The sequence below is a fragment of the Salvelinus sp. IW2-2015 genome, linkage group LG18 (genome assembly GCF_002910315.2).
Source record: "Salvelinus sp. IW2-2015 linkage group LG18, ASM291031v2, whole genome shotgun sequence".
NCBI classification, from domain to species: domain Eukaryota; kingdom Metazoa; phylum Chordata; class Actinopteri; order Salmoniformes; family Salmonidae; genus Salvelinus; species Salvelinus sp. IW2-2015.
Window position 1 is genome coordinate 19,570,641 of NC_036858.1, and position 24,761 is coordinate 19,595,401.

At 42.9% G+C, this 24,761-nt stretch overlaps 2 protein-coding genes across 23 annotated transcripts in view; both read left to right on the forward strand.

Moving 5' to 3' along the window:
* Positions 1 to 20,069, forward strand: part of cmn (calymmin) — a 70,076-nt gene extending 50,007 nt beyond the window's left edge. For 18 of the 22 annotated variants that reach the window (XM_024008419.2, XM_024008423.2, XM_024008428.2 and 15 more), the window contains 11 exons: positions 1,258 to 1,329; positions 2,183 to 2,257; positions 2,592 to 2,666; positions 2,904 to 2,981; positions 3,154 to 3,222; positions 3,411 to 3,476; positions 5,596 to 5,664; positions 5,861 to 5,899; positions 11,070 to 11,360; positions 19,718 to 19,777; positions 19,899 to 20,069. In XM_024008419.2, the coding sequence (XP_023864187.1) occupies positions 1,258 to 1,329; positions 2,183 to 2,257; positions 2,592 to 2,666; positions 2,904 to 2,981; positions 3,154 to 3,222; positions 3,411 to 3,476; positions 5,596 to 5,664; positions 5,861 to 5,899; positions 11,070 to 11,360; positions 19,718 to 19,776 (893 nt within the window). In that variant the 3' untranslated portion in view covers position 19,777; positions 19,899 to 20,069. Of the gene's footprint in view, positions 1 to 1,257; positions 1,330 to 2,182; positions 2,258 to 2,591; positions 2,667 to 2,903; positions 2,982 to 3,153; positions 3,223 to 3,410; positions 3,477 to 5,595; positions 5,665 to 5,860; positions 5,900 to 11,069; positions 11,361 to 19,717; positions 19,792 to 19,898 lie in introns of all 22 variants that reach the window. The other 4 variants (XM_024008420.2, XM_024008422.2, XM_024008436.2 and 1 more) reach the window with 4 other exon arrangements.
* A 55-nt stretch (positions 20,070 to 20,124) lies between these two features.
* Positions 20,125 to 24,758, forward strand: LOC111978392 (progestin and adipoQ receptor family member 4). The gene is made up of 3 exons (XM_024008445.2): positions 20,125 to 21,286; positions 23,385 to 23,603; positions 23,743 to 24,758. The coding sequence occupies exons 1-3, from the start codon at positions 21,121 to 21,123 to the stop codon at positions 24,177 to 24,179; spliced, it is 822 nt and encodes a 273-aa protein (XP_023864213.1). The 5' UTR covers positions 20,125 to 21,120; the 3' UTR covers positions 24,180 to 24,758.
* Positions 24,759 to 24,761: the final 3 nt, after the last annotated feature.

The following is a 24,761-nucleotide window of genomic DNA, read 5'->3' on the forward strand; positions in this document are numbered from 1 at the left end:
CAAGCTGAAAATACCCGGGAAAGATGTGACTCCGATGCATAAGGTGCTATTAATCTTCTATAGCCGAGGAGACRAACAATTGACTTTCCTTGGGAAGTAATCTAATTCTGTCACTATCAATTGATTAAGCTATTCACTTTCTGTACAATAGATGGCTTTAAGGGAAACACTTGTGACCTTCTCTCGTTGGGTTAAATCACAGAAGAATAGTTGCCAGCAGTTAAAGCTTCAATTTTTCTGCATTCGTAGACCTACTCTGTCTGGGGTGGAACGGTGGGCCAACTTTTGAAAGTACCGTGCTCAGATTCCTAATGATGTCTCACACAAGACACTGATTTGGCATTGGAGAAATATGATAGRGGAACGCATAGGCCTATCTCTCTGTCCATTCTTAGCCTGTAATTTCAGTAATTTGTGTGCTATTGAAAAAGGTTCTGCTAATATGTAAAATTCCATAGAATTGCATGCCATTTTATTAAAACCTGGAAATACGATGATAGATTCATGCAATGCTTTAATTATAAAGGAGATGTTTMCACCCCTACTCTTGTCCACGGTGGTCTGCGTACCCACAACCTTCTGGCCCGCAGCCCTATGCGCTATCAAAATTCAAGCGTGCCATGTAATGCTTACAGGATGAAAAACAGTTTCTAAAACTGCATATCTAAGGYTCTGGTCTGCCCAAAAAGTGAGGGTAAACAGTAGACATGGTGTCTGCTATCCACTTAGTTTTTATTATTATTTTAGRTATAGGGGAGGTTCACTCTGTTTTTCTTTCAAGCGATCAGGGAGGGTTTAGGTCAAAMATATTTTGCTGAAGGGAGGGTCATCCATTTTCATTTCAGAGAGGTCTGATTTTGTCCATGTAAMCCTTATTATATAATACGTTCACTCCCTAAGTGTGGGGAGGGGAAAACTGAACATTTGCTGTTATTGATATAGGTTTGGAACTCTCTTTCTTATTGGTCTATTAACTCATTTACCTCCTGGTGATGTCACCAGGCAGGCCAAAACGCCATCCCACCAAAAGAGGCTGAAATTTCAGCCGGTCTTTTCAAACARCTCTTACACTAAAAGAGCTGTATTATTCCAACTGCATAGTGTTTTTGACTGCACTGGGCCTTTAATAATGTGAAATGGATGCAACAAATAATTAATTTCAGGCAACTTGGATCTACAAAATGCTTTTGATTGATGCTAGTTACAGGTCATTTCCTCCAATGGTGTAATGCAATGAAATCTCTTGTCTCACCCTAGGATATGGTGCACCTTATGATGGGCAACATCTTGGCCTAGGGGGTGATCCTGGGAAATCAGCTGGCAAGTATGGTAAATGCCTCTTTCACTTCTCCTTTGTCAGTCAGGTTGCGTCCCGATTCTTTACCTAGTGCCGGCACTACAGGAGGGCATTGGGGGGCAATGCCTCCCTAAATTGACTTCAGTGCCACCCCCAATTATTTTTATTTTTTTACAGTTTAATAAAATTACATTCTCAAAATGCATTATATTATCATCAATATATTGCTACAAGAACACATCACCCACACCAGTATCTACAGCAGGAATTTTGTGAATGCTTTCATGAATGTATCTCTGTCTGTCCTCTGTTTGCAATGCATCAGTGCAGCAATTTAGGCTATTTCTCACCACCATCCAACCAYATCAAACCAGACCAGAGCTACACGYTCTCACCATTCAAACGCTYTTCTTACCAGTTCACTGCCAACGCTGTGGCCTATTTTATGCTYAGCAAGTAAGAGCAAGCTGCTTCTCACCTTGAATATTAGTTWAAAAAATTGCTCAAAATAAGTGACCAAAACTACATTGCTATTCCTGGGACTCGCATTGAGCTAGGCTACTCGTAGGCCTACAAGAGCTATTATAAATAGAAAGAGGAGAGGTGAAGAGRGAGAGGCCAGTGGRTCTGATGTCATCTGGAGATGCATGAATTATTCAAGATGGGAACAGTGAAGACAGCGCGATGTGTAAATTAGAAATTAGGATCTGTCATTCGTAGGCCTAMGTTGCCATACTCTTATTATTCTTTTGCCTACAGTGCATTCGGGAARGTATTCAGACCCCTTGACTTTTTCCACATTTTGCTACGTGGCTCCCTCATATCAGTACCTCTCCACCTTTCCCACACCCTCTTTCTCTCCCTTCCTCCCTCCTATTCGTGCAGGCTATGGAGAGGTGCCATACGAGCCTCAGCCTCTTGGACTTGGCCCCGATTCCGGTAAATCGAATGGAAAATATGGTATGGCTGTCTTTGGCTTTTAYGTCACGTTCTTTCTCTGCTTTCTTTACATGTACATGTCTTTATGTATGTATGCATTGCACTGGTGTTTATGTACCATGCTGTCTGCTATTACTGCCGTGCGTCAAGTTTAAAGATCAAATATAGAAGTTTGTTTACACACATACTGTGTTAGTGTTTGTATCTGTTCCACGGACCACATTAGGAGCCGTATGTTTTTCTAAGCATACTGCACGTATGTATTGTGCTATTCTTTATGCCGCCATTGTCTAAGCAAGAGGTSTGCTAATAGTGTATGTCCACTCAAACATACTTTGCTGTTTTTTTTTTACAGGACAGGGTGGGTTGCCATACGAGCCTCACCCTCTTGGGCTCGGTCCAGATGCTGGAAAATATGCAGGCAAATATGGTGAGACTCAGCAAACCTGGGGTGTATTAATTGTTTAAAAAACGTAGCAAAACATTTTGCACGTTTTGCAACGAAAACAAGAGTTTSTATTTGACAAATTCATGTAGGTCCCTCTTCGTTTYGTTTCCTTCTGTTTGCTTCCAGTTGGTTCCATTTTGTTCCTAGTGAATACACCCCTTGCACCCTCCATCTTTCTGCCGTCTGACATGTCTATTTTCTCTGTGGTTGCCATGTTAGGGGGCGGTGCACCAGAATCCTATGCACCAGAACCTCTTGGCTTTGGTGGTGAAGGACAGAAATCTGCTGGGAAATATGGTGAGACTTTTACTGTATTTCACCTTGCTATTGTTTTTTCATTATGGTTCATTCTGTCATCTCTTCCTACCCATCTTAAAGCTACTCTCTGTATACTCCTCTTGCAATTTCTTTGTGTATCAAATACTTGACCAGTACTCTAGTCCTCACCTGTCCTGGCTTTTCTCCACAGGTAACCTTGGACCATACGAGCCACAGACCCTTGGATCAGTCACTGATGGCAAATCCACCGGACAATACGGTAGATACATCTCTTCTTTAAAGTCACACATTTCAAATTGTGTATAGGCTCAATGAAAGGGGTGACCATTTGGTTGAAATTATTTGACATCCATCCATCCTGCCTCTTGCTCTATGAAATKAATCAATAAGTGCTACATTGTCCGAACCACCTTTTAATCTCATCTCCTCTCTTTTCTCTGTCATTAGAAAATCCTATGCCTTATGAGCCTTTGCCCCTCGAATCAGAGGCTGTCGGAAAGTCATACGGTAACGGTATGAGTGTAGTGGTGAATGGTAGACATTTGTTTTTGCTCAAAACTACAGTAGCCTGTTCCCAGATCTGTTTGTGCTGTCTTGTCAACTCTGTCACTCATTGACATGTTTGGCAATGACAACAACCATAGGAGTTTGCTATAGGCCTACAGCACAAAAAGATGTTTGACCAGCATAACATGCATCTCCCAGTAGATCAGCCGCTTTCAAGGAGCGGGACACTAATCCGGGTGCTTATAAGAAATCTCGCTATGCCCTCAGATGAACCATCAAACAAGCAAAGCGYCAATAAAGGATTAAGATTGAATCCTACTACWCCGGCTCTGACACTCGTCGGATGTGGCAGGGCTTGAAAACTATTACGGACTACAAAGGGAAACCCAGACGCGAGCTGCCCAGTGACACAAGCCTACCAGATGAGCTAAATGCCTTTTATGCTCGCTTCGAGGCAAGCAACACTGAAGCATGCACGAGAGCATCAGCTGTTCTGGATGACTGTGTGATGACGCTCTCGGTAGCCGATGTGAGCAAGACCTTTAAACAGGTCAACATTCACAAAGCCGCACGGGCCAGATGGATTACCAGGACGTGTACTCAAAGCATGCCTGGACCAACTGGAAAGTGTCTTCACTGACATTTTCAACCTCTCCCTGACTGAGTCTGTAATACCTACATGTTTTAAGCAGACCACCATAGTCCCTGTGCGCAAGGAAGCGAAGGTAACCTGCCTAAATGATTACCGCCCCGTAGCAATCACGTCGGTAGCCATGAAGTGCTTTGAGAGGGTGGTCATGGAACACATCAACAGCATCCTCCTGGATACCCTAGACCCACTCCAATTCACATACCGCCCCAACAGATCCACAGATGACGCAATCCCATTCCACACTGCCCTTTCCCACCTGGACAAAAGGAACACCTATGTGAGAATGCTGTTCATTGACTACAGCTCAGCGTTCAACACCATAGTGCCCACGAAGCTCATCACTAAGCTAAGTACCCTGGAACTAAACACCTCCCTCTGCAACTGGATCCTGGACTTCCTGACGGGCCACCCCCAGGTGGTAAGGGTAGGCAACAACACGTCTGCCACACTGATCCTCAAAACGGGGGCCCCTCAGGGGTGTATACTTAGGCCCCTCCTGTACTCCTTGTTCACCCATGACTGTATGGTCAAGCACGACTCCAACACCATCATTAAGTTTGGTGACGACACAACAGTGGTAGGTCTGATCACCAACAACGATGAGACAGCCTTTAGGGAAGAGGTCAGAGAACTGGCAGTGTGGTGCCAGGACAACAACCTCTCCCTAAACGTAATCACGACAAAGGAGCTGATCGTGGACTACAGGAAAAGACGGGCCGAACAGGCCTCCATTAACATCAATGGGGCTGTATTGGAGCGGGTCGAGAGTTTCAAGTTCCTTGGTGTTCATACCACCAACGAACTATCATGGTCCAAACACACCAAGACAGTCGTGAAGAGGGCACGACAAAACATTTTCCCCCTCAGGAGACTGAAAAGATTTGGCATGGGTCCCCAGATCCTCAAAGTTCTACAGCTGGACCATTGAGAGCATCCTGACCGGTTGCATCACTGCCTGGTATGGCAACTGCTCGGCCTCCGACCGAAGGCACTACAGAGCCACCCTAGTCATAGGCTGTTCTCAATGCTACCACACGGCAAGCGGTACCGGAGCGCCAAATCTAGGACCAAAAGGCTCCTTAACAGCTTCTACCCCCAAGCCTGCTGAACAATTAWTMAAATGGCTATTACATTGACACCTCCCCACCCCCTCCATTTGTTTTGTACACTGCTGCTACTCGCTGTTTATTATCTATACATAGTCACTTCACCCCTACCTACATGTACAAATTACCTCAACTAACCTGTACCCCCGCACACTGACTCGGTACCGGTACCCCCTGTATATAGCCTCGTTATTGTTATGTTATTGTGTTACTTTTTATGATTTAAAAAATATTTTTTCTTAACTCTTGTTGAACTGCGCTATTGGTTAAGGGCTTGTAAGTAAGCATTTCACGGTAAGGTCTACACTTGTTGAATTCGGTGCATGTGACAAATAAAGTTTGATTTGATTTAATCTCCCCTTCTCAGAGAGAATAGGAGAAATAGCACCAGAACAACCTGCTAGACGTGAAGAGGGAAAATCCACTGACAAATATGGTATGAATTGTCTGGACATACATTGACTTAATTTATATTGTTTGTTTCTGTGTCTGTCTGGACATGCACCGAAATGAATTTATATTGTTTGTTTGTTTTCTGTGTTTGTCTGGACAATGATCAAAGTGAATTTATATTATTTGTTTTCTGTCTCCCAATGTATTTATTTAATCCCAATGTACTCTCTACATTTCAGGAAATGGGGGTTATATAAATGGACAAGTTCAGCCAGAAGGTAACGAAAGCACCCAGTTGTCTAGTTACTACACTTGCAAATCATGTAAAATAGTAATACAACTTCAATAATCTCAACTTTCATTTGTCTATGCTCATACATTACASAAACATAATTATATTTACATCAGTAGTTCCAAACCCAGTATTAGGTGTCTGCTATAGCAACAACGTTTTGTTTGACATATCCCATACATTTATTTTGTGTCTTCGTCCGAGTTCTTGTACACTACATGACCAAAAGTATGTGGACACCTTCTCGTCGAACATCTCATTCCAAAATCATGGGCATWAATATGGAGTTGGTCCCCCCTTTGCTGCTATAACAGCTTCCACTCTTCTGGGAATGCTTTCCACTAGATCAGGTATTCCCAAACTGAGGTACATGCAATGCCATCGGGGGTATGCCAAATAAAAATGTGATTCATTTWAAAAATACATCGTTTTTTCTTCACATTTTCAAACAGTCCATTTAGTAATGCCCGCATCCATAGAGACACATACCAGCTCTACTGGTAGTACTGCTACTACCAGCAGTACTACACCTGCACCTGTCGACGACACAAGTTGTCCTGCTTCCACGAGCATATCCAATGCTAGCATCAGTAATTCTACATTTGTTGTTAGCCCAGCTAGCATGGACACTGACAGTTGTGAATCTGATGCAGCCGAAGAGCTACTGCCCCCTTACCCGGAAAAGCACCGAACAGACAGGGACGTTGGACCATCGAAGAGGCGCAAATGTGATGAGAACTACATTGATTTGGGGTTCACTTATATGGGGAGTAGTGCCTTTCCTCAGCCACAGTGTGTTATATGTGAGTATTATCTCACAACTCGATAAACCTTCACTCTTACCAGACATTATAGAAAAAAAAAAATGCCAATTTGAAAGATATGCCACATTAGTTTTTGAGTGAGAATTAAGGTGACTTTCGAGTAGTAAGACATGTATAAAACCAACAGATAATTTAATAAGGAGCTAGAAGCGTCTTATATGGTGAGCTTACCGAGTGGCTAGACAGGCAAGCCCCATACTATTGTGGTGGACTTAATTCTTCCTGCTGCCGCGGATATGGCTGGGACAATGCTGGGGGAAAAGGCCAAAGAAACTATACAGACAATGACTTCATCAAACAACACTGTTTCACRACGCATCAGTGACATGGCAGGAGATGTTTTGAAACAATTACTGCTTYRTATACACGCCAGTGAATTCWATGCGTTACAGCTGGATGAGTCAACAGACGTGGCRGGCCTGGCACAGCTCCTGGTATATGTCCGTTACGTTTATGGGGGGTCAATTAAGGAAGACATCCTCTTCTGCAAACCACTGGAAACCAGAATAACAGGAGAGGATATTTGTAAAGTACTGGACAGCTTTGTGACATCAAATGGACTTTGGTGGTCAAGATGTGTTGGTATCTGTACTGATGGCACAAAAGCAGTGATACATGGTGGAGTGGTAACGCGCGTGCAAGCAGTTGCTTCCAACGCCACTTGGGTACACTGCAGCATCCACGAGAGGCTCTTACTGCCAAGGGAATGCCTGACAGCTTGCAAGACGTTTTGGACACTACAGTTAAAATGGGAAACTTTGTTAAAGCAAGGCCCCTGAACTCAATGTGTATTTTCTGCACTTAGTTTCTCACACGGCTGGCCTACAGTGGCTTGCGAAAGTATTCATCCCCATTAGAATTTTTCCTATTTTGTTGCCTTACAACCTGGAATTAATATAGATTTTTTTGGGGGGGGGGTTGTATCATTTCATTTGCACAACATGCCTGCTTGAAGATGCAAAATATTTTTTATTGTGAAACAAACAAAAAATAAGACAAAAAAACTGAAAACTTTGAGCGTGCATAACTATTCACCCCCCCCAAAGTCAATACTTTGTAGAGCCACCTTTTGTAGCAATTACAGCTGCAAGTCTCTTGGGGTATGTCTCTATAAGCTTGGCACATCTAGTCACTGGGATTTCTGCCCATTCTTCAAGGCAAAATCTTTAAGTCATACCACAGATTCTCAATTGGATTGAGGTCTGGGCTTTGACTAGGCCATTCCAAGACATTTAAATGTTCCCCTTAAACCACTCAAGTGATGCTTTATCAGTATGCTTAGGGTCATTGCCCTGCTGGAAGGTGAACCTCTGTCCCAGTCTCAAATCTCTGGAAGACTGAAACAGGTTTCCCTCAAGAATTTCTCTGTATTTAACACCATCCATCATTCCTTCAATTCTGACCAGTTTCCCAGTCCCTGCTGAGGAAAAAAAATGGGGATGGTGTTCTCGGAGGGATGAGAAGTGTTGGGTTTGCGCCAGGAATAGCGTTTTCCTTGATGGCCAAAAAGCTACATTTTTGTCTCATCTGACCAGAGTACCTTCTTCCATATGTTTGGGGAGTATCACACATGCCTATAGGCGAATACCAAACATGTTTGCTTATTTTTTTCTTTAAGCAATGGCTTTTTTCTGGCCACTCTTCMGTAAAGCCCAGCTCTGTGGACTGTAAGGCTTAAAGTGGTTCTATGGACAGATAGTCCAATATCTGCTGTGGAGCTTTGCAGCTCCTTCAGGGTTATCTTTGGTCTCTGTGCTGCCTCTCTGATTAATGCCTTCCTGGCCTGATCCGTGAGTTTTGGTGGGCGGCACTCTCTTGGCAGGTTTGTTGCCATATTCTTCAATTTTTTAATAATGGATTTAACGGTGCTCCGTGGGATGTTCAAAGTTACAGATATTTTTTTATAACGCAACCCTGAACTGTACTTCTCCACAACTTTGTCTCTGACCTGTTTGAAGAGCTCCTTGGTCTTCATGGTGCCGCTTGCTTGGTGGTACCTCTTGCTTAGTGGTGTTGCAGACTCTGGGGCCTTTCAGAACAGGTGTATATATACTGAGATCATGTGACACTTAGATTGCACACAGGTGGACTTTATTGAACTAATTATGTGACTTCTGAAGGTAATTGGTTGCACCAGATCTTATTTAGGGGCTGAATACATATGCAAAAAAGATTTTTTTTTTACTTCACCAATTTGGACTATTTTGTGTATGTCCATGACATGAAATCCAAATAAAAAACAATTTAAATTACAGGTTGTAATGCAACAAAATAGGAAAAACGCCAAGTGGGATGAATTCTTTTGCAAGGCACTATATCTGGGTGATGTTTTCTCGCCTGAATGATCTGAATCTAGGATTACAGGGACTCTCCGCAACTATATTCAATGTTTAGGACAAAATTGATGCTTTGATTAAGAAGTTGGAGCTCTTCTCTGTCTAGACAACACGCAGGTCTTTCCATCATTGTATGATTTCTTTGTGTGCAAATGAACTTAAGCTTACGGACAATGTCAAATGTGATATAGCGAAGCACCTGAATGAGTTGGGTGCGCAATTAAGCAGGTACTTTCCTGAAACGGATGACACAAACTGGATTCGTTATCCCTTTCATGCCCTGCCTCCAGTCCACTTACCGATATCTGAACAAGAGAGCCTCATCGAAATTGCAACAAGCGGTTCTGTGAAAATTTAATTTAATCAGAAGCCATTGCCAGATTTCTGGATTGGGCTGTGCTCAGAGTATCCTGCCTTGGCAAATCGCGCTGTGAAGACACTGATGCCCTTTGCAACCACGTACCTAGGTGAGAGACGATTCTCGGCCCTCACTAGCATGAAAACTAAATACAGGCACAGACTGTGTGTGTAAAATTATTTGAGACAGACTCTCTCCAATACAACCCAACATTGCAAAGTTATGAGCATCCTTTCAAGTATACCTTTTTCATTAACCTGTGGTGAGTTATTTACATATTTCATATGTAAGATGGTTAAATAAAGAGCAAAAGTATTGATTATTATTATTTGTGCACTGGTCCTTTAAATAAGAGCTCTTTGTCACTTCCCACGAGCCGGGTTGTGACACAAACTCACACTCATTCTTATGTTTAATAAATGTATCGTATAGTTTGTGTGTGGCAGGCTTACAATGATGGCAAAAAACTACGTTTGAGAGTGCGCTGACCCTGGTGCTGGAGGGGGTACGCAGCTGGAGGTTGAATGTTTGAAGGGGTACAGGACTATAAAAAGTTTGGGAACCACTGCACTAGATGATGGAACATTGCTGCAGGGACTTGCTTCCGTTCAGCCACAAGAGCATTAGTGAGGTCAGGCACTGATGTTGGGCGATTAGGCCTGGCTCGCAGTCAGCATTTCAATTCATCCCAAAGGTGTTCGATGGGKTTGAGGTCAGGGCTTTGTGCAGGCCAGTCAAGTTCTTCCACACCTATCTCGACAAACCATTTCTGTMTGGACCTCCCTTTGTGCATTGGGGCATTGTCTTGCTGAAACAGGAAAGGGCCTTCCCCAAACTGTTGCCACAAAGTTGGAAGTACAGAATCGTCTAGAATGACATTGYATGCTGTAGCGTTAAGATTTCCCTTTACTGGAACAAAGGGGCCTAGCCCGAACTATGAAAAACAGCCCCAGACCATTATTGCTCCTCCACCAAACTTTACAGTTTSTGTGCTGACGTTGCTTCCAGAGGCAGTTTGGGACTCTGTGTTGAAATCGAGGACAGACTATTTGTACGCGCTACATGCTTCAGCATTCGGCGGTCCCATTCTGTGAGCTTGTGTGGCCTACCACTTCGCGGCTTAGCCATTGTTGCTCCTAGACGTTTCCACTTTACAATAACAGCACTTACAGTTGACCGGGGCAGCTCGGGCAGGGCAGAATTTTGACGAACTGACTTGTTGGAAAGGTGGCATCCTATGACGGTGCCATGTTGAAAGTCAATGAACTCTAAAGTAAGACCATTCTACTGCCAATGTTTGTCTATGGAGATTGAATGGCTGTGTGGTCGATTTTATACACCTGTCAGCAACGTGTGTGGCTGAAATAGCCGAATCCACTAATTTGAAGGGGTGTCCGCATACTTTAGTATATATAGCATATCTCTGTGTGTTTCATATTTTGTTCAGTGTCAGTCTGGCTTTGGTTTGTTCTGTCTTGTTGTCTTTGTGTTCATCCTGATTGTGCTTTTGAGCTTTTGCATCTCCGTGTGCTTTACAAACCCTCCCCTTCTTTCTCCCCTTCTTTCATCCCTCTTTCATCCTGCCATGCCATCCACTCCTCCTCTCTTCTATAAAATCCCTTCATTCTCTTTCCTCAGTTGTCTCCTTCCCCCCAGCTCCCACTCCTTGGCCCTCCATCTCCTATCCCCCCATCCCTTCATTTGTGCCCGTAGTGTCCTTCTTCCCCCCCGAGGCCCCTGCCGCAGCTGTTTCAGAGGCCCCACCCAAGCCTGTGGGCACTGCCAGCCTCTCCCTTGCATCTGTGCCCAGCACCCAAATGAAAGCCCCGCCACACGGGCCTGACACTGCGTTGCTTCAGCCACCRCACCAGATACACATTCAGCAGCACCTCAAGCTGCACATTCACCCGCAGGGCAAATCATGGCGAGGTAAAAAGTACAGTCCAAGGAGACCAGGCTTATGTTCATTAGGGCACGCAATGCAAAAACGCTTTAAAACGGTTGGCAACTGATAATGGAAATGAGAGTTTCTTATTAGACAAGTCCAGGTAGTCTTCCTCCCTATTTCAGTCCATTTTTTCCCGTTAAATGCCTATTGAACATGACCTAGTGCCAATGGAGTAAGGAGAGTGGAGCAAAGTTGAGTTTACATCACCACCTTGAGCAAGACACCATGAGCTTGATTGTATTTTGACTAAGGGATTATGGTAACCAGTCAGAMGTCAAATAGACAATAGACTGTATTGATAGGAGTGGATAGTGATAAATCTCCTAYTTGGAGAGATTGGATCCTGGAAAGTAGAGTAGCAGTTGAGATAGAACAGCTTTGCACACCTGCTGGCTTCACATACCTATTGCTTTGTGCTTTGCTTTGCTACCCCTAAACTCACTTGTTTTTACCTTTTTAATACAATATATCCTGATTTAAGTAGCCAGCCAACCTTTAGAAATAACAAATACAACCTTATGGAACAATCCTTGGAAAGCATTGATAAATTGGCCCACATGGAAAACTAAAAGCATAGAAACCATAAATGACTTGGTAATAGGAAATACATTTATTTCCATGACAGCATTAAAAAGCAATTTTGGGTCGACCAATGTAGATATTTTCAAATACAGATTTTATGTCACAAAATGTATATTTGAAATCTGGACATCAGAGCAATCTCGAGGGAATCTTATTTGAGTCAGAAAAGGATATTCATATTATAGGTAATCTATACAACACCTTACAACTGACAATCTCTTAGAAAGAAATATAAACTATTGGAAACAAGATATATATTTTTTTTATATTGGCACAAGATGGATGGAATGTTGGAACATAACTAACCGGATTACAGTTAATGAAAATGCATGCTTAATCCAATACAAATTAATGTATAGAATGTATTATACAAGAGACAATTCACAAATTCTACAGCACGATGGCAGAGTCATGTCTGAAGTGTAAACTACAATTGATTCAATCATTTATGCCTTCTTGGAATGTTGCAAAATTCAAAGGTTATGGGCGGAGTTACAAAGATGGATGTTTCAGAGGTATTGAAATGTAAATGTACTTTTAATTAATCTGCGTATATTTCAAGACATGACAAATGAGGGTGCAGTGAGATACCCAATGAGTTGGACAATAATCTTCTCATYATTTAAAAAAATAWAWAWATTCTACTCAAACTGGAAATCAGCCCATCCTCCGTCGTTCACGCAATGGAAAGGWCAAATGTTTTATTATCTCAAAATTGAAAGAACGTGGGCGACGGAGGGAAACAAAATTGTGCAGTTTGAGGCCATGTGGCAGAAAGTGATAAGGGCACTGGAGATAGGGGTGGGGGCTAGTGGGTCTGGGCAGGTGTGATGTTTGTATGATGKAGTCATTTGTATGTGTATGTTGTCTATTGTTTATAAAATATCTAATCAAATCTTTAAAAAATATATACACTACCGGTCAAAGGTTTTAGAACACCTACTCATTCAAGGGTTTTTCTTTATTTGTACTATTTTATACATTGTAGAAAAGTAGTGAAGACATCAAAACTATGAAATAACACATATGGAATCATGTAGTAACCAAAAAAAGTGTTATACAAATCTAAATATATTTTATATTTGAGATTCTTCAAATAGCCACCCTTTGCCTTGATGACAGCTTTGCACTCTTGGCATTCTTTCAACCAGCTTCATCTGGAATGCTTTTCTAACAGTCTTGAAGAAGTTCCCACATATGCTGAGCMCTTGTAGGCTGCTTTTCYTTCACTCTGTGGTCCGACTCATCCCAAACCATCTCAATTTCAAATCAAATCGTATTAGTCATATGCGCCGAATAAAACAGGTGTAGACCTTACAGTGAAATGCTTACTTTCAAGCCCCTAACCGACAGTGCAGTTTCAAAAAATATGGATAAGAATAAGAGATAAAAGAAACAAGTAATTAAAGAGCACAGTTAAAAAAATAACAATATATACAGGGGGTGCCTGTACAGAGTCAATGTGCAGGGGCACCGGTTAGTTGAGGTAGTATGTACATGTAGGTAGAGTTAATTAAAGTGACTATGCATGGATGACAACAGAGAGTGGCAGTGGTGGGGGAATGCGAATAGTCTGGGTAGCCATTTGACTAGATGTTCAGGAGTCTTATGGCTTGGGGGTAGAAGCTGTTTATAAGCTTCTTGGACATAGTCTTGGTGCTCCGGTACCGCCTTGCCGTGGGTAGCAGGGAGAACTGTCTATGACTAGGGTGGCTCTGTAGTGCCTTCGGTCAGAGGCCGAGCAGTTGCCATACCAGGCAGTGATGCAACCAGTCGGGATGCTCTCAATGGTCCAGCTGTAGAACCTTTTGACGATCTGAGGACCCATGCCAAATCTTTTTCAGTCTCCTGAGGGGGAATAGGTTTTGTCGTGCCCGCTTCACGACAGTCTTGGTGTGTTTGGACCATGTTAGTTTGTTGGTGATGTGGACACCAAGGAACTTGAAGCTCTCAACCTGCTCCACTGCAGCCCCGTCGATGAGAATGGGGGCGTGCTCGGTCCTCTTTTTCCTGTAGTCCACAATCATCTCCTTTGTCTTGATCACGTTGTTGTCGGTGATCAGGCCTACCACTGATTGTGTCATCGGCAAATTAATGATGGTGTTGGAGTCGTGCTTGACCATACAGTCAAGGGTGAACAAGGAGTACAGGAGGGGGCTGATCACACCCCTGAGGGGTCCCTGTGTTGAGGATCAGCGTGGCGGATGTGTTGTTACCTACCCTTACCACCTCGGGGCGGCCTGTCAGGAAGTCCAGGATCCAGTTTTTTTATTTTTTATTTTAACCTTTATTTAACTAGGCAAGTCAGTTAAGAACAAATTCTTATTTTCAATGACGTTAACTGCCTTGTTCAGGGGCAGAACGACAGATTTGTACCTTGTCAGCTTGGAGATTTGAAATTGCAACCTTTCGGTTACTAGTCCAATGCTCTAACTACTAGGCTACGCTGCCGCCCAGAGGGTGGTGTTTAGTTCCAGGGTCCTTAGCGTATTGATGAGCTTTGAGGGCACTATGGTGTTGAACGCTGAGCTGTAGTCAATGAATAGCATTCTCACATAGTTCCAGTTGGTCCATAGGTCCTTTTGTCCAGGTGGGAAAGGGCAGTGTGGAGTGCAATAGAAACTGCATCATCTGTGGATCTGGTGGTGGTATGCAAATTGGAGTGGGTCTAGGGTTTCTGAGATGATGTTGATGTGAGCCATGACCAGCTTTCAACGCACTTCATGGCTTACAGACGTGAGTGCTACGGGTCGGTAGTCATTTAGGCAGGTTACCTTAGTGTTCTTGGGCACAGGCACTATGGTGGTCTGCTTAAAACATGTTGGTATTACAGACTCGGACAGGGAGAGGTTGAAAATGTCAGTGAAGACACTTGCTAGTTGGTCAACGTATGCTCGCAGTACACGTCCTGGTAATCCGTCTGGCCCTGCGGCCTTGTGAATGTTGACCTGTCTGAAGGTCTTACTCACATCGGCTTCAGAGAGTGTGATCACACAGTCTTCCGGTACAGCTGGGGCTCTCATGTCTGTTTCAGTGTTATTTRCCTCGAAGAGAGCATAGAAGCAGTTTAGCTTGTCTGGTAGGCTCGTGTCACTGGGCAGCTCTCGGCTGTGCTTCCCTTTGTAGTCTGTAATGGTTATGCAGGCCCTGCCATATCCGACGAGCGTCAGAGTCTTGTATTGATGCTTTGCCTGTTTGATGGTTCGTCGGAGGGCATAGCAGGATTTCTTATAAGCTTCYGGGTTAGAGTCCCGCTCCYTGAAACGGCAGCTCTAGCCTTTAGCTCAGTGCGGATGCTGCCTGTAATCCATGGCTTCTGGTTGGGGTATGTACGTACGGTCACTGTGGGGACGATGTCATCGATGCACTTATTGATGAAGCCAATGACAGATGTGGTGTACTCCTCAATGCCATTGGAGGAATCCCGGAACATATTCCAGCATGTGCTAGCAAAACAGTCTTGTAGCTTAGCATCTGCTTCATCTGACCACTTTTTTTTTTATAGATCTAGTCACTGGTGCTTCCTGCTTTAATGTTTCTTCGTAAGCAGGAATCAGGAGGATGGAATTATGGTCAGATTTTCCAAATGGAGGGTGAGGGAGAGCTTTGTATGCATCTCTGTGTGTGGAGTATAAGTGGTCCAGAGTTCTTTTCCTTCTGGTTGCACATTTAACATGCTGATAGAAATTTGGTAAAACTGATTTAAGTTTCCCTGCTTTAAAGTCCCCGGCTACTAGGAGCACCGGCTCTGGGTGAGCGATTTCTTGTTTGCTTATGGCGGAATACAGCTCATTCAATGCTATCTTAGTGCCAGCCTCTGACTGTGGTGGTATGTAAACAGYTACAAAGAATATAGATGAAAACTCTCTCGGTAGGTAATGTGGTCTGCAGCTTATCATGAGAAACTCTACCTCAGGCGAGCAATAGCTCAAGACTTCCTTAGATATCATGCACCAGCTGTTGTTTACAAAAATACATAGACCTCCGCCCCTTGTCTTACCAGATGCCGCTGTTCTATCCTGCCGGTACATCGTATAACCAGCCAGCTGTATGTTGATATTGTCGTCGTTCAGCCACGACTTCGTGAAGMGTAARATGTTACAGTTTTTAATGTCACGTTGGTAGTTTAATYGTCCCAATAACGCGTCCATTTTATTGTCCAAAGATTGCATGTTTGCWAGCAGAATTGAGGGGTGTGGGGGTTTATTCGATCACCTCTGACTCCTCAGAAAGCAGCCCGCCCTCCGGCCTCTCTTTCTCCGCCTCCTCTTCACGCAGATCACTGGGGTTGGGGCCTGTTCCCGAGGGAGCCATATATCCTCCGCCTCGGGCTCATCAGAGTCGTGAAATAAGAAAAAGGGTTCTGCTAGTCCGTGGTGAGTAATCGTAATCGCAGTCCTGATGGTTGAGGTCGGGGGATTGTGGAGGCCAGGTCATCTGATGCAGCACTCCATCACACTCCTTCTTAGTAGGGCTCCTGAGTGGCGCAGTGGTCTAAGGCACTGCATCTCAGTGCAAATAAAAGTCCCACTATGCCAAACCAGATGGGATGGCGTATCACTGCAGAATGCCTTGAATTGTAAATAAATCACAGACAGTGTCACCAGAAAAGCACCCCCTCACCATAACACCTCCTCCTCCATACTTTACGGTGGGAAATACACATGCGGAGATMATCCGCTCACCCACACCGTGTCTCACAAAGACACGACGGTTGGAACCAAAAATCTCCAATTTGGACGCCAGACCAAAGGACAAATTCCCACCGGTCTAATGTTCATTGCTCGTATTTCTTGGCCCAACCAAGTCTTCCTCTTATTGATGTCCTGTTAGTAGTGGATTCTTTGCAGCAATTCAACCATGAAAGCCTGCTTCACGCAGTCTCCTCTGAACAATTGATGTTGATGTGTATGTTACTTGAACTCTGAATCATTTATTTGGGCTGTAATGTCTGATGCGGGTAACTCTAATGAACCTATCCTCTGCAGCAGAGGTAACTCTGGGTCTTCCATTCCTGTGGCAGTCCTCATGAGGTCCAGTTTCATCATAGCGCTTGATGGTTTTGCGACTGTACTTGAAGAAACTTTCAAAGTTCTTAATGTTCTGCATTGACTGACCTTCATGTCTTAAAGTAATGATGGACTGTCATTTCTYTTTGCTTATTTGAGCTGTTCTTGCCATAATATGGACTTGGTCTTTTACCAAATAGGGCTAACTTCTGTATACCACCCCTATCTTGTTACAACACAACTGATTGGCTGAAAAGTAAATATGAACTTTTAACAAGGCACACCTGTTAATTGAAATGCATTCCAAGTGACTACCTCATGAAGCTGGTTGAGYGAATGCCAAGAGTGCAAAGCTGTCATCAAGRCAAAGGGTGGCTATTTGAAGAATCTCAAATATAAAATGTTTAACACTTTTTTGGTTACTACATGATTCCATATGTGTTATTTCATAGTGTTGATGTCTTCACTATTGTTCTACAATGTAGAAAATAGTAAAAAATACAGAAAAACCCTTGAATGAGTAGGCGTTGTAAAACTTTTGACAGGTAGTGTATGTGAAATGACAAATAGAAAGCAAACTTATGGCACTTTCAATGGACAAGTTATAGAGGGCCCCAATATTGTAACCATTGAGTGGATTCTGTCAAATTGTGCAGTATAAACTCATAGAGTGCCTGCCTTTTATAGGACATAAGCTTGCTTCGTACAGTATAATGAAATGCATAGTATCATACAGGATTCCAATATAGAACTGTTATCATTGTAAGTAAACTCAGCAAAAAAAGAAACATCCCTTTTTCAGGACCCTGTCTTTCAAAGATAATTTGTAAAAATCCAAATAACTTCACAGATCATTGTAAAGGGTTTAAACACTGTTTCCCATGCTTGTTCAATGAACCATGAACAATTAATGAACATGCACCTGTGGAACGGTCGTTAAGACACTAACAGCTTACAGACRGTAGGCAATTAAGGTCACAGTTATGAAAACTTAGGACACTAAAGAGGCTTTCTACTGACTCTGAAAAACACCAAAAGAAAAATGCCCAGGGCACCTGCTCATCTGCGTGAATGTGCCTTAGGCATGCTGAAAGGAGGCATGAAGACCGCAGATGTGGCCAGGGCAATAAATTGCAATGTCCGTACTGTGAGACGCCTAAGACAGCGCTACAGGGAGACAGGACAGACAGCTGATCGTCCTCACAGTGGCAGACCACGTGTAACAACACCTGCATAGGATCGGTACATCCGAACATCACACCTGCGGGACAGGTACAGGATGGCAACAACAACTGCCCGAGTTGCACCAGGAATGCACAATCCCTCCATCAGTGCTCAGACTGTCTGCAATAGGCTGAGAGCGGCTGGACTGAGGGCTTGTAAGCCTTTTGTAAGGCAGGTCCTCACCAGACATCACCGGCAACAACGTTRCCTATGGGCACAAGCCCACCGTCGCTGCACCAGACAGGACTGGCAAAAAGTGCTCTTCTCTGACGATGGTCGGATTCGCGTTTATCGTCGAAGGAATGACCGTTACACCAAGGCCTGTACTCTGGAGCGGGATCGATTTGGAGGTGGAGGGTCTGTCATGGTCTGGGGCGGTGTATCACAGCATCATCGGACTGAGMTTGTTGTCATTGCAGGCAATCTCAACGCTGTGCGTTACAGGGAAGAGCTCATGTGGTACCCTTCCTGCAGGCTCATCCTGACATGACCCTCCAGCATGACAATCCCACCAACCGTACTGCTCGTTCTGTGCGTGATTTCCTGCAAGACAGCAATGTCAGTGTTCTGCCATGGCCAGCGAAGAGCCCGGATCTCAATCCCATTGAGCACGTCTGGGACCTGTTGGATCGGAGGGTGAGGGCTAGGGCCATTCCCCCCTAGAAATGTCCAGGAAACTTGCAGGTGCCTTGGTGGAAGAGTGAGGTAACATCTCACAGCAAGAACTGGCAAATCTGGTGCAGTCCATGAGGAGGAGATGCACTGCAGTACTTAACGCAGCTGGTGGCCACACCAGATACTGACTGTTACTTTTGATTTTGACCCCCCCTTTGTTCAGGGACACATTATTCCATTTCTGTTAGTCACATGTCTGTGGAACTTGTTCTGTTTGTCTCAGTTGTTGAATCTCRTTATGTTCATACAAATATTTACACATGTTAAGTTTGCTGAAAATAAACGCAGTTGACAGTGAGAGGATGKTTCTTTTTTTGCTGAGTTCATAAGTAATTTTACCCTGTTTGTCTGACATGCATGTCTCAGTTCCTATTGGTATTTTTAGTAGAAGAACTTAAAATGCATGATCACGCATGCATAGCTGCGGGAAATAGGCGTGCTGACTGCAGCACCCCCCGATAAATATATATATATTTTATTATTATTAACAATAAATGTCCACAAAATTTGTGAACTGGCCTTCATTACTCCTTACTTTATTACTCCTTACATKACTTTATTACCCCATCGATAGGACCCCTAACCCAAAACATATTCCCGTAGCCATGCACACGTTCAACTAAGGAATTTAAGYTATTGAAAGATTCTGTTGAAGTGTTGGCATTGCCATGCCAGCTTTTGTGGGGGACACTATCTGCATTTCCCCTCTGGATATATTTAAAGAGCGGTGTTATTATGTAATCAAGCATACAAACGTCTGTGTCTTTGAGTGGTTATCTTGGGCAGATAAGAGATAAATTGATACAAAATTGTCTTATTTTTTCTATACTTTTTCCTTTTATTTTCAGGAGGTGCAAAGGAGAACAAATATGAATTAACAGGATTCTTTGGGAATAGTGGATACTAAGGTAAAACATTAAAGGTAGACTAAACTTGTCCTGTAGATGATCCTATAGATTTTAAATATTGGGCAGTACGAATATGAATTGTGTTGACCACTTTCTCTCCCTCTTGTCTTTCTCCTCTTAGGWTGACCAGGGCGACGGTGGCCATTTACAGCATTTAACTTCACTAGATTTTTTACATTGTTGTTGTTGTATATTTGTTTTAATTCCCTTTTTAATTGATCCTTAGTTTTTGTATAATTATTCATATCTCCGTGTCCATGCCGAACCAGTCCTGCCTGCCATATTTTTTATAGTTTTCATGCCATGTCTGTAATATCACTAGAACTAAGAAAACACACATTTAAGTCTTGTTAGGGCATACCTTCTTTGTAGTTTATATTTTCTACAAGTTTATCTTGATTATATGTCTGTCTTGTTTCATTTCGTAACCACCTGTCTTACTACACTTACTGGATACGATGAATCATGTTTTGAGAGTTTGTGTGCTACAAATATTTAATGTGTTGATTGAATCAGTCCAGTTTATGTCTGCATAGTTTTATAAACTCAAACTCAAACAAATKTATTTTGTATGGGAAAGTTTATTTTTATTTTTTACTACCTGTGGCAAACACCTGTACATTTTGGACAGTTTTGATGGAATAAAAACAGACTGGAAATACCATCAGTGTGGCAAAAGTTTATTTTATGCATGTATTTATTTTTTATCTTTCAAGATGTGATGTCATTGCTTTCAAACAATATCTTGTTGGTGTATAGGTGGTAGTGTGTTTGAGCAGTACTGTAGGTTGCCCATCTTGAAATGGCCTGTGCCACATTGACCATAGCTTCTTTAAAGCACCTTTATCCCAACTATTCCTCATACTCATTAAGGTGGTGCAATCCCTAGATTAGCCACTGAAATGACAGTACTGTAGAGCAAGAGCATTGGAATTTACTGTGCATGCAGCCTACATACTCCTCAACAAACAGACAAATTGAGGAGAAGGTTGAGTAGAGGCTTGGTGGCAACAGGTATGTGACATTGAAGTAGTGAGCAGAGCACACCGCACACAGCTTTCCAGTGAGGATTACACCAGATTTAACCCTATGAATAACAGTGATTGCTGATTGGTCACACAGAAAGCATGCCACTCTGTGAGCTCAACAGGTCGCTTGCTAAGAAGTTCAGTACCTGTTCCAAGGATGAGACTCGTGCYGACGTTATCCTGCCAACTATCCTGCTTGACTTGACAATGTATGTGCCTAAAGTACTTACTGGAGACTCTTTCAGGATATATGTATATTGCACTATCAACTGATGTCCTGTAAACTCGGGGGGACATTGGCTGGAGAAAGCCACCATGGCTTGCTTACATGGACCTCGACTACTGAATTTGGAGAAAACCCCTCCTCATCTTCAATTCAATGACTTGATCCTGACGGGCTACCGGCCAATTTCAACCTTTCAGGGGTGCATCAGAAGCTTGTTCTACTTTCACAATGAATTTGGTAACATTTATACACATGGTAAGTATACGGTCCCTACCGTTCAAATATCAACTGGCATAGTTTATTGATAATTTACACTTCAGAATAACTCATGAATGTCTCATTATAAATGCGTTTATATATATCTMAATGATGATACATATTTCACTTATAATTGTAACGCTTATACATTTGCATGTTCACAAAAAATGTATGAAATACTAATTGATTTATTATTTATACTATTTACAAAGTGTATTCATGGTTAATAATTCAATATTCTAAAGTGTTATCTATGGTTCTCCTGTTTTTTTACTAAATTGTCTCATCTCATGTGTATTATGTATTTAATGTATAATCTAAGTGAGTATTTAGTCTTTGTARGCTAGTAGATTTCTTACTACACCAGTAATTAAATTGTTAACAGCTGCACGTTTGAAAAAGAGGCCACTTTGGGCTACTCTCACTTATGGGTAATTTACAAGCATACCGGTACTTGACAAGTATGTGTAAAGAGACAAGGATATGGGGGATTATTGGTAATCTGTCMTTGTCCTGGATATATTGCACTAGTAATTGGCCTTGGAGTTGTATGATTGACCCATTAAAGTGGAAAAATTAGTCAAAACACTTTTCTATCTTTGGCAACAACTCTCAATAGGCTATGCATGAAACTTGAAAGATGCACCAAWTTTTTTTGAATTATTATCATACATTTAGGATACATTTTGTTTGTATGATTATTTTCCACTCTCTCAGAAACCCTGCAACTGAGATGTGCATAATGCTATGCAATGCATAACATTGCAGAACATTCATAGTTTAAGCACGGGCAGCTATGCACCCTTGAGCTAAGTGTGGCAGCCTCTATGATGTGACTCCTCCTTGGATATCCTCTATAGCTAAGCACATTAACACTAACTCTAACTCAGGAGGGGATTAGCATAGGAGAGTTGCTCAGCAGGCTGCAATACACCTGTGAGAGAGACTTCAGAGAAATACAATGGTGTTGGAGAAAACAAACTGCAGGGCTATTMTACTATGAGGGCCATTTCACAGACACAGATTAAGCCTTAATCTGGTSTACTCCCCTGCATGTACTGGTACCGATATACCTGGCCTAGACTGTGTTGAATCCACTGCGCCTCCATCTTGGTACTCCTCCTAAAAAATATTTTGGAAGGTATAGAAATGCATTTATTAATGTCACCTTAATGTATACTTTTAAATTATATTATGTGAGCTAAACATACAAATAAAATGAAAACAAAATTACACTTTTTTAATACATTTTTATTAATACAACAAACAATTATTAAATATATGTAATCTTTACCTTGAAAGATTTAATTGAAATACCGTAGAATTCAGATACTGTAGAATATCCGTGTCTGATTTATGTGCCAGACCACGCCCATGTGGATKTTTATTGGTCAGTAGCGGCCATGTTTGAGGCGCTAGCCTGGAAAATATTGCATTGAGAGAACTTCGTCCATAGATGCCATGCTTTAGGTTTTGTGAAAATCGGTCATTCGGTGCGAGAGGAGTAGCGTTTTAAATGTTTTTCACAGAATTCAAAATGGCGGGAAAATCCATCATAGCGGACCTTATGGGTCCTAGAGGCAAAATGTTTCTTGTGAGGAGAGGGAGATATGTACAACATTTTATGACTCTAGGGGAGAATCTCAGTTGCATACTCCTCATGTCCTCTCTCCTAACCTCTTCAAAACAGGACCTCTGGCTTTCTCATTCAGTGGGTTTTGAGAAGGAGAGAGGACACAATGAGTATTGAGATTCTCCCTAGGTCTCATGGGGTGAAGGGCATGACCTTTCAAAGTTTGCATCTTCAATTGCTTGTTATAGCACCACCGTGTGGCCAATTTACATGGCACTGCTTGACAAGATGTTGCCCTTTACCTTTTTGCAAAGTCTCAACCTTGTAGGCCTTACCATCTCACAGGAATTTGAATTTGTGTGAATTTGCCCTTACGGAATAATAATAATAATGAACCCCAACAAATACAATAAGGTTTCTTGCAGATTTGCTGCTTGAACCACTAATTAGCAAGCATGGCAAAATAAGAGTCTAGACTTCAAAAGTCTATCAATACTGAGACATCTCMCTCCGTCCATCCAGGAATCCCATTCTTCTGTTTCCTTGTGCTGCTGCCACTTAACATCCCCTGGTCCGAGGTGGAGCAAACGTGGATGTGTGTGTTCCACTACCTTGCCTGCCTGTCCCCCACCGTGGGCTCAGTGCTTTACCACACCTTCATGAACCATGAGGGCGGGGAGCCCATCTACGACACACTCCTTTCCCTTGACATGATCGGAGTCTGCCTGGTCAACACCTTGGGTAGGTAACGTCAGATTCCAGATCAGTTTCTCAGGTCCTGTTTGAAATATGTTTGAAAATKTATCCTTCCTTCCTATTCTCATCACACAGTCACTCACACATTAATCTTCATTGACTCTCCTGTTTCTGTGTCAACCAGGATGCCTGCCCATCATCTATATCACCCTGATGTGCTACCCTGTCACTTGCATCCTGGCCCTCCTGACCTACAGCCTAATCTCAGCCTGGGGCATCCTCTGTGCCACCACAGCGTGTAGCAACTATGGGCGCCTTCGCGCTTTCATCTGGCAGGCCCTCTTCCGTGTGTTCCTCTTCCTATTCCGTTGGCTGGGCGACGGCGTAGGCAGCCCAGCTTCGCTGCGCCTCTTCTTCACCATGGACATGCTGGCTATCACGGGTGGCCTGGTGAACCTTAGCCGGGTGCCCGAGCGTTTTAGCCCAGGCCTCTTTGACTACTGGTGCAACAGCCACCAGATAATGCACGTGCTGGTGATCTGCTCCATTATCTACATGCACTGGGGGATGCTGGAGGATTTAGCCTGGATTAAGACGTTCCAGTGTCCGGTGTTGGAGTGAGGGACAGAGAAGGATTGACAAGGCAAGGCCAGGAAACAAATAGGGCTGGGGCGTAGGATTTAAGGAGGGGTGGGTAGGAGTGACCATACRAATAGAATGACCAGAATGGACAGCCCCATTCAAGTCTATGTTTGGTGATGGGTGGACTGGTGGCCATATTGAATGTACTTACCGATAAGTGCACATGAACATTTCTGTGGTCTGATGGGCTTGAACCTTCTTGTAATTATATTTCTATGGGTGATGAGAGTGAAACTAAAGTTTTAAGAATACACTTTAGGACTAGCTGCCGAAATTACTGTAAGGATTACAATTGATTCACTGTCCATTTTGAAATATTCACCCCCGTACAGCAGAAGAATGTAGGGATAAGAATCGATTGGTGCTATTAATGATGGACGTCAGGGAATTGTTGTATAGCTTTTGAACCCAAATTTCAGTGTTATTACTTTGCAATGAGATGGACACACATCTACATGATTCTGTATCAGTTAAAATGCAGTAGGCCTTTGCCTCCAGTCACCAACATAAATATTTTCAATGAAAAGGATTGCAATAAATTAAATATATATTTCTATCTCC